The sequence below is a fragment of the Melanaphis sacchari genome, unplaced genomic scaffold, assembly GCF_002803265.2.
Source record: "Melanaphis sacchari strain LSU unplaced genomic scaffold, SCAv2.0 Contig19_pilon_pilon, whole genome shotgun sequence".
Classification (NCBI taxonomy): Eukaryota; Metazoa; Arthropoda; class Insecta; order Hemiptera; family Aphididae; genus Melanaphis; species Melanaphis sacchari.
The window spans coordinates 7,013-16,480 of NW_020270975.1; the positions used below are offsets into that span (position 1 = coordinate 7,013).

A 9,468-nucleotide genomic window follows, 5' to 3' on the forward strand; every position below is an offset into this window, starting at 1 on the left:
AATCTTCTTCTTCTTCAGCTTTTGCTGTCCTCGAAGGACTTTCGCTGCCTCTACTACTTTTCTCCAACTATCTCTGTCAATACTGTCTTCTAAAGTTAATTCCTGGGCGCACTTGTTTATATCTTCTTTAACCCTGTTTATCCAGCGCTGTCTAGGGTGATCCCTAGATCTTTTTCCATTGATTTTTCCTTTCAGAGCTTTCTTTTGGATACCATTTGACCATACATGGCCTGCCCACTCAATTCGTTTACTCATAAGGTACGCGTTGATACCGGGTTTTTGATAAATTTGTTGTACTTCTATATTAGTTCTTCTTCTGTACACTTCATTTTCTAGTATAGGTCCATAAATCCTTCTAAGAACTCTTCTTTCGAAGCAAGCCATTTTTTCCTCATCTCCTTTAGTAGTCGACCATGTTTCACATGCAAATGTTAGAACTGACCGTAGGCAACTTAAGTATAGGCGTTCCTTTTATCGTCTAGAGAGGAGCTTTGATTTGAACAATTTTTCCAAGGCGTAGTAACTCTTATTAGCGGCTGATATCCTAATTTTAATTTCATTATGCATATTATTGTATTGATTTATGTTTGCCCCAAGATATTTGAAGTTTTCCACTTGTTGGAAGGTATAGTTTTCTACTACTAGGTCCGAGATATCCCTTGTTCCCCTAGTCATGACTAAATATTTGGTTTTATCCTGATTTACTTCTAGACCCATTGGCTTCGCTGCTTTTAACAAATCATTAGTTATTATCGCTACATCTTGTCGCGTATTGCCTATTATAACTATATCATCTGCATAGGCAAGAAGTGTACTATTTGATAACAACTCCATGCCTTGTCGCATTGGCATTAACCTGTTCACTTTCTCAAGCGCTAGGTTAAAGAGAACTGGCGACAAGGCATCACCCTGTTTGAGTCCTGTGTTAACCTCAAAACTGGCAGATGTACCATTGCCAAACTTCACTTTGCACATTGTATTCGTGTTGCATGCTTTTATGAGATCGATGAGTTTTTTGGGTATTCCATTTCTTCTAGGGTCGTCCACAGTTTATTCCGAACTATGCTATCGTAAGCCTGCTTGAAGTCAACAAAGCACATGTGGACATCCTTTCCGAATTTATAAAATTTTTTCATCATTTGACTGATTGTGAAAATATGATTTGAAGTGGACTTTCCTCTTATAAAACCACTTTGATAGTCTCCTATTAAATCTTTTGAATATACCTCTAATCTTCGTAATAAAGCCAGGAATAGGATTTTGTAGCATGAGTCTAAAAGCGCTATTCCCCGGTAATTGCTTGTATCCATAGGATCGCCTTTTTTGTACATGCGACAGATAACGGCTGTTTTCCAATCTTCAGGTATTCGGTTAGTATTCCATATTTCTTTTAGTAGCCCGTGAATTTTGGTTACAAGTTGTTGAGTACCAATCTTTAATAGCACAGAGTTGGGCTTTGTTGTTTTTCAGTGTCGCGATTATATCCTTTACCTCATCGCGGTTAGGTTACTCTACAAGAGGTTATGCCGTATGATAGATTATATTTACACTTTCTTCCCTAACTCCTTGATCGACATTTAAGATATTTTTAAAATGCGTTTGAAACTTCTGAATGATGCCTTCTTCATTCGTTATCAAGTTTCCATTGTTGTCCTTGACTATACGAGTTTGAGCTTTAAATCCTTCCTACATTTTTTGAAGAAGAACCTTGGGTTGAGCCTATGTTCTTCTATTTTTTGAATAAATCCTTTTTTCCGCTTCTCTTTTTTCCTGTCCCAATATTTTGCTTGCGGCTTTTTTGTTTTTAACAAATTCTTCTATATTGTCAGGAGATGGGTCTTGCATAATTTTTAATCTTGCTTCTGCACGTCTTTCTATAGCTTCCTTACACCGTTCATTAAATCATGAATTCTTACCGTTGAATGTGTATTCTTTTTTAAATACTTCAGCTGATTTGTTTATTGAATCTTTAACTATTTTCCAAGTTTCTTCAAGGTTTTGGTCTGTATTTTGAGGTATTTTCATTAGTTCATTATTTAGTATTTCTCGGTATGATTTCACTTTTTCTCGATCCTTAGTGTTTTCTATTTTCAGGCGGGTTCTACCTTTTAGTTTTTTCTGCTTCCAACTATTAGCCAGTTTGGTTCTAAATGATGATATGACTTCAGCTCCTCTATAACTTCTCACTTGTCTAACACTAGATTTGTATCTCTTATCTATAAGTATATGATCGATCTGACTTTTAGTTCATCCATCTGGAGATACCCAAGTTTGTTTGTAAATTTCTTTACGTTGAAGCTGATTAACCTTAGTCCGTTATTATTGCTTTCACTATGCATACTTTATTTTCCTATAGTATGTCTAAAAGCATGCTCACGCCCTACTTGAGCATTTTGGTCTCTAATTAGAATTCTTATGTAGCTACTGGGTATCATGTCATATACTCTTTCTAGATTATCGTAGAAAGAGTCTTTATAATCGTTATCTGCTGTTTCAGTTGGTGCATAACAGTTAATTATTGCTATATTAGAGGGTTTCCCTTCAATTAGTATATAGTATAGTCGATCATCAACTGCTTCGAATTTCTTTACTGGTTTTACTAAGGACTCTTTTACAATAAAACCTACTCCGTGTTCGTGTCTTCCATTACCGCTTCCACTGTAAAATATTGTCATATTATCTGATTTGAGATGTCCAGGTCCTGGCCATCTCACTTCTTTAAGGGCAACTAAATCTACATAATATTTCTTGACTATACTAGTAATACATTTTAGTGTCTCAGGTTTATATAGAGATCTAATGTTCCATATTCCGAATCGAAATACTCCAGGTTTTCCAGGTTAAGTTCCATTTTTATTTTCCAAAAGATCTGTCCGAGGCTTAGTAGTAGTAGGTTTCTTAACAATGATTTTTTACTAGGGCAGGTCGTTAGTCCGTCGCTAAACCCCCAACCTGGAGGACCAGACTACCCCAACTAATTGAAGTCAGGGTAGGGCTATTGCAGTGCACTTATTGAAGTACACTGGGCGATGGGAGCGCCAATTTCCCTACGCCGCCAGAAAACTTTTAATGATATTTTAAGTTTAATAAGAATTGTGCATTTAGCTATTCTTATTATTTATAGGTAAGTTCACTCTTAAATTACGATTTATGATATAAAATAGATTTTACTGATCACAAATTTGGTATGTTGTACGTTTTTAAGACCTTGACAATTTATGTGGATATAACATCTTCTTTAAAGAAAATGATTTCTTTACTTCAAAATGCTCTTTTCTGTGTATGGACATACTGTTGGATACTTTTCGTTCAATGATCAGATACACCACAAGGTTTGTATTGTCAAAGTCAGAATGGCTACACTTGTATCAGTATATTTCAACGGACCTTTTCTACAGCAGCACTTTAGTGTATACCTGAGAAAAAAACTTAAGGCTATTTCCAAACGGAAAATTGTTTAAGTTAAAAATAATACGAATAATTCTCACTAACTCTTTTTGGAAAGTTGTGTTACAATTTAAATTATTTCCCAAATTTTTATTTCTTGAATGCCATTCCCTTTTATTGCAAAAACCAAGAACCATGGGAATATTTGTCGTGTATAACACCATTTTTTTTTTATAATTTTTTATCTTGTGGATAATTTTTTCATGTATGTATTTATTTTAAAATGAGTTTCATTTTTACTGATTAGGTATCGAGAACAATGATTGAGGATTACAATATTTTCATTAACAGATTTTAAAAATATGGATCAAAATCAATATACGTGATTTTATTTAATGTTTCCACTGTTAACTGATTCATTCCATTCATTCTGAATTATCATAAACAAGTAGTATTAAATTGAAATAGTTATTGACTTAAAGATAAATTTTTATTTAATTTTTAATAAAATTGTAAATATTACATTTTAAAACCCATTATATAGCATATTATTTTGATTAAAAATTAAATACTTAAGTACAAATATCAAGTATTTATCGATGAATATTTTGGTTTTAACTAAAAAATAAATGAATATATATTCAATATTGTATCAACTATTAATTTTAAATATTTAAATTCCAATTATTAAGCCACAGTGATTATGAAATGTTTTGTGGGATTCTATTAGGATATTAATTGATATTTGATAGTTTCTCCTTATTGTTATGTCAATATAATTATCAAATATTAAAAATTATCAAATTACATAGAAGTGAAGAAAAATGTATGAAAGTTACAATGTTGAGTAAATTTCTAAGAAATTCAAAATAATAATCAGTTATTGTTTTTTGATGATATGTATATGAAATACAATTATTATTATTACAATACGTTTTTCACAAAATTAGTCTACAAACCTATCAACTTATGAGTTAGTGATTACTGATGTTTTATTTAAATGTACAATCAATAAAAATAATCTACTTTAATGGCGTTAATAAATTGTATAATGTAATATACCTATTTTATAATTATTATGTTATTTTAAAAGAGCCAAGGTATATGGATACAGAATATGAAAAAAAAAGTAAATAAAAGTAAGCATTACAAAATTTGGATGAATGTGTTTAATATTTATTAATTATAAGCATTCTACATTTCTAAGTATAATAATTATACACTAATAGTATTACAATATTTAATTTTAATAATAATAATAATAATAATAATAATAAAATTGAATAAATTCTATGACTATGTAAAGAAAATAATAGAATAAAAATTTAATAGCATCATGATATAATAATACAAATAACAAATTGAATAACATAAATACTGATATTAAATACAGCAAAAAAAAAAATAGCATATCTATAGTCGGCATATTACTTAAAATTATATGAAAATGTATATAATAATTAAAATAACAATATAAGTGATTATAAGGTTAATATTAGGTAATAATGATGATAACAATAATAGTAATAATAAAATTGATAATAACTATGATAATAAAAATGGCAATAATTATTATAATAATAATTGCAATTATGATAATAATAATAACAAAAACAATTGTAATAATAATGGGCAAAACGATAATAATTATGATAACAATAATGAAAATAATTAGCTAAAAAGTTAAGACTATCAATATTTTTAGTTTGAAGACATTTCCGTTTATATTCCAATAGCCAATTTAAATTATCATTCATTTTATTTGTGAATTCAAGTAATATAATTCATTGAAAGAATATTATATAAAATTATTATAAAACACGAAATTTTAATGATTAAAACGTCAAAGTTGGGTTTATATCTTTATCAATAGTGTGTATTGTTATTATACGTAAATCATTTTAGATACATTGGTAAAAAAAAATCATTTAGTGTAATTTTGGACCATTTCATGAGTTATATATGTATTATTAACGATGGAACATCATCCAAAAATCTTTAACAGAGCTATTAAAAATATTATTGTTGTTTCAAACAGCATCAACAGCTCATATTTAGAGCAGTAATGATCTCCGTTCAAACGTTTAACAATAATTTCCTGGTATAATTTTGCAGTGATTTCATCTTGAAAAATCGGTTTAAATTGTGTTGAGTTTATTGATTATGAAAATAAACCCGACGTATAACCTGACAAAATATTGTGCATAATGCGTTATTGTTATTTAAATAAAGAATGATTATTTATCTATGTATCTACAATCTACATTTAGGCGTGTTCAATACGTTATAAGTTTACTGAGAATAAATCTATAAATTATCTAATACTACATAACACGCACACGGCACACTGCCTAACTATTCACACATTCATTTTTTTGATATTTTATATTTTTTTTTTGTACCTTTGCATAATATACATTTAGATATATAATAACATTTTTAACCGTAAATTAGTTGTACTATTGTTTTGTAGTTTTGTACTGTAATTATTATTTTTGTACTTATTTTAATTTATATCTTCTTATTTTCTGATTAAAATTTATTATATGCATGTTCATAAATTCAAAATATTTATTTCACGATTAAATTTTAGTGGAAGTACTGTCGCTTGATGACATTTAAAATGTCTATGAAAAGTACGAGTATTTAGCGATTAACTCTAATAAACGAAAATCATTTTCGGGAAGAATAGTTGCTGTAAATTGGTAAATTGAGGTAATATAATTAATTTGAAACTGAAAAATACTTCAATATATTTATACTATTTTATCTTTAAAAATATGGTAGTTATGATTTTATTTTATTATTCCTCAATGATAACCAATGCAGTACTTTGCTACTTCATGATAAATGGTAAAATATAATGTTTATAAGATTTTCATTGAAATCCTACTTTAGAATGTTCATAATTTGTTTTTGGTTTATGTTGAAATAATTATTAAGAGTAAAAAAAAATATTTTTGTAAAAGTTTGCACTCATATCAGGTATATAAGTATATTGAAAAATATGTTATAAATATCTATTGATATGAAACGTACTTTGTGGTTTTAGAGGTTATTTATATTTGAACATTTTTATATCAGGTTTTATGAGTTTTATGATTTAGAAAAATTTATTTAAAATTGAATTTATAATACTAACCATTCATAATCTAAAAAAAAAAAAAAAAAAAAAAACTATATTTATGATACATGATGATAATTATTGTATAAGTGGTTGATAAGTTTTTTATGTAATTGAATTGTTAACAATGATATTATTATCTAAATATGTAATGTGCATTTTAATGTAGGTACACTCCATCCAGTATATATTGTTGTCTGCAGCTTTTATCAAAAACGACGTGGTTATATTGATCTCTTTAAATTCATTTACTTATTTGTTCTCTGAAAGTACCTAACTATGCCGTGCTTGATCTTAGTGTTACTTGTAATCGGCAGTTCAGCTTCAATCAAATCATCTTTGACAACATTTACCAAATCTTTTATTTTAAAAGCTACGCATCTAACGCTATTTAATTTTTGGAGAATGAAACTCGGAACATTTCCAGTTGATTCCATTATGTTGTTATCTTCACCGATTTTCGTAGATATGAAGTTTGAACCCTATCATAAGTATTTCACTTTTTTTATAAATTTTATAATTTTTATATTTTAAGATAAAAGATAATATTTATTTCTTATAGTTTAAATTAAGAAAAATTTTCAAATTATACTAGGGTTATAAAAGTTGATTTATTTTTATCTGTTGACCAATATCGTAGTAATAATATTACTTACTTAAATATTTAAAATCTTTTTATATTATTCTAATTTCAAAGCTTAGTATTCTTAGAAGTTTTTGTATTGCTACTTTTGTTATTCAACTTAAGAAAATCTTCTATAATAATTTATGAGTATTAATAGAAAAATAACTTTTTTAAATATTTCCTTGAATATTCACAAAATTTAATTTAATCAAGTTTAATCGTTAGTGAATTGCTATGAACATTTTAAGCAAACCCTTATATTATTTAATTGTATCTGGCTATCCTATTTAAATTTAATCAAATTGTTTTTTATGTATCTTATCATTCAAAAAAAGTAAAATACCTAGACGATTATGACGATGAAAAATATAAAAAAATATAATTTTTCTTAAAAAATTATTTTATTTTTAAATTATGTAAGGAAAATATTTTCAATAATGAGTATTATTTACTTAATTAAATATTCACTTTGTATTTGTCTAAAAAAAATTGATAATGCGTAAGCTCAAGTACTATTGGTATGTATCTATTGATTCTATACTTATGTGAATTATCAAATTTTGACTATATTATGTTTACTTGTTTATATTATTTTATATTATAAAATATCTTAGACCAATAAACATTTAACTTTTGGCTACTTGGTTCGTAATTGCAAAGAAAGTATTTTATAAAATATTTTTTGTTTTTTTTTCGTTAAATATGGCAGTCAAGGTTGATTTAATTTAATTTTTAATAAGTGAGTTATCAGTATTACAATATTATGTGTCATATTTCAAGAAAATACTTTAAGATGTGGTAAAAATGTTAAATAACTTCACAGTGTACATATTTTTTTTCTATTTATTTAATACATATAACTTTATTTACCTGAAGATACAATAAGAGTTTGAGTAAAATATAACTATAAAAGAGATTTTTACTTTTGTCGTCTAAAAAAAGTTTGTGAATACTATAAAAATATAAATATTTTGTTATATTTATTAAATAAATTACTAAATAATAAATAGTTTTAAGTTTAAAAAAATAAATAGTCTATTTTAATAGTTTTATCTTACTTACTTTAAAAATAAAATAAAATGCTTAATTATTTTTACACATTAATGCAAATGCATAATATACAAGTACATGATTTTTAAAAATGTATTAGAACAATGATATTAGCCAACAGTTTTATGCGATTTTATGTTATAATTAGTAAATTATAGTTTAATAAACTATTTTCTTCACTTATAAGTAATTATAAAAACTCATCATCATATATTATTTTTTTAATTTTTAACCTAAACTAATTTTAGTTTAGTTAATTGTATTACGTGAATTAAATGGGTAAGTAAACTTAAAAATATCTCGTATAATATGACGAATATTGTCTTAAATAAGAAAATGGAAAAAAATTGTATTTGTTGATAGTTTATAATACATTATGTATATCTATATAGGTGTATTAGTTATACACTTAACTGTAACACAAAATAAAAGTAACTAGGTAATAGATGAAATTGTAAGAATAACTGTCACTAATTATTACCGGTAGTTGTCTAATTTTTTTTACAAATATTGTGCTCGGCTTCCGTAGTAACTATTCCACCATTCACCAGGTTCATCGAATAGTCGACAAAATTTCCTATTCACTTGAAAAGAAATTACTCTGCATAGGCGCCTTCCTAGACGTAGCACAAGCGTTTGACAAGGTATGGCACGATGGTCTCCTTTTAAAATTAAAGTCAATATTTCCTCCCAGCTTCTATTTAATCTACAAGTCCTATCTTGAAGACCGACATTTATCCATACGATATTACTCAGCCTTATCTGACATATCATCAATTAGAGTTGGAGTACCACAAGGAGCTGTAGCGGCGCCTCTCCTGTTCAATCTGTACACATCAGACCAACCCACTACCAACCTTATCATCACTGGTGACTTCGCTGATGATAAAGCTATCCTAGCCCTCCACCATGACCCCTCTTGAGGTAACTTACAGAATCCAAACCCACCTCGACATGCTCTCGGCTTGGTACAAAGAATGGGAATTCAAACTAAATGAATCTAAATCAATTCACTGAACTTTCACACTCAGACCCATAAACTGCCCTTCTATCACACTTAACAACCAACCTCTCCCAACTGCCCAAAGTGTGCGTTACCTAGGTCTACATCTAGACCACCGACTAAAATGGGCTGCCCACATACATAAAAAACGACTAGTACTTAATAATCGTCTAAGACAGCTTCGCCTCTTCCTTTCATCCAATCATGTCACACTACATAATACAATTCTTATTTATAAGGTACTCCTCAAACCTATTTGGTTTTATGGAATTCAACTTT

At 27.8% G+C, this 9,468-nt stretch overlaps 1 protein-coding gene across 1 annotated transcript; it reads right to left on the reverse strand.

The window, feature by feature from the left end:
• Positions 1-1,719: 1,719 nt before the first annotated feature.
• LOC112592912 (stress response protein NST1-like) lies at positions 1,720-2,851 on the reverse strand. The gene is made up of 4 exons (XM_025337074.1): positions 2,826-2,851; positions 2,378-2,757; positions 1,945-2,216; positions 1,720-1,884 (listed from the first exon to the last, which is right to left on the reverse strand). The coding sequence occupies exons 1-4, from the start codon at positions 2,849-2,851 to the stop codon at positions 1,720-1,722; spliced, it is 843 nt and encodes a 280-aa protein (XP_025192859.1).
• Between the last annotated feature and the right edge of the window lie 6,617 nt (positions 2,852-9,468).

What these genes read in the sequence shown, in the direction of transcription:
- LOC112592912 (XM_025337074.1), bottom strand. Translation starts at nt 2,851, where the DNA reads ATGGAACTTAACCTGGAAAACCTGGA. An exon ending in CCAAAATGCTCAAGTAGGGC is followed by an intron (nt 2,217 to 2,377) that starts GTGAGCATGCTT and finishes ATATACTTATAG; the next exon opens with ATAAGAGATACAAATCTAGT. An exon ending in CAATAAACAAATCAGCTGAA is followed by an intron (nt 1,885 to 1,944) that starts GTATTTAAAAAA and finishes GAACGGTGTAAG; the next exon opens with GAAGCTATAGAAAGACGTGC.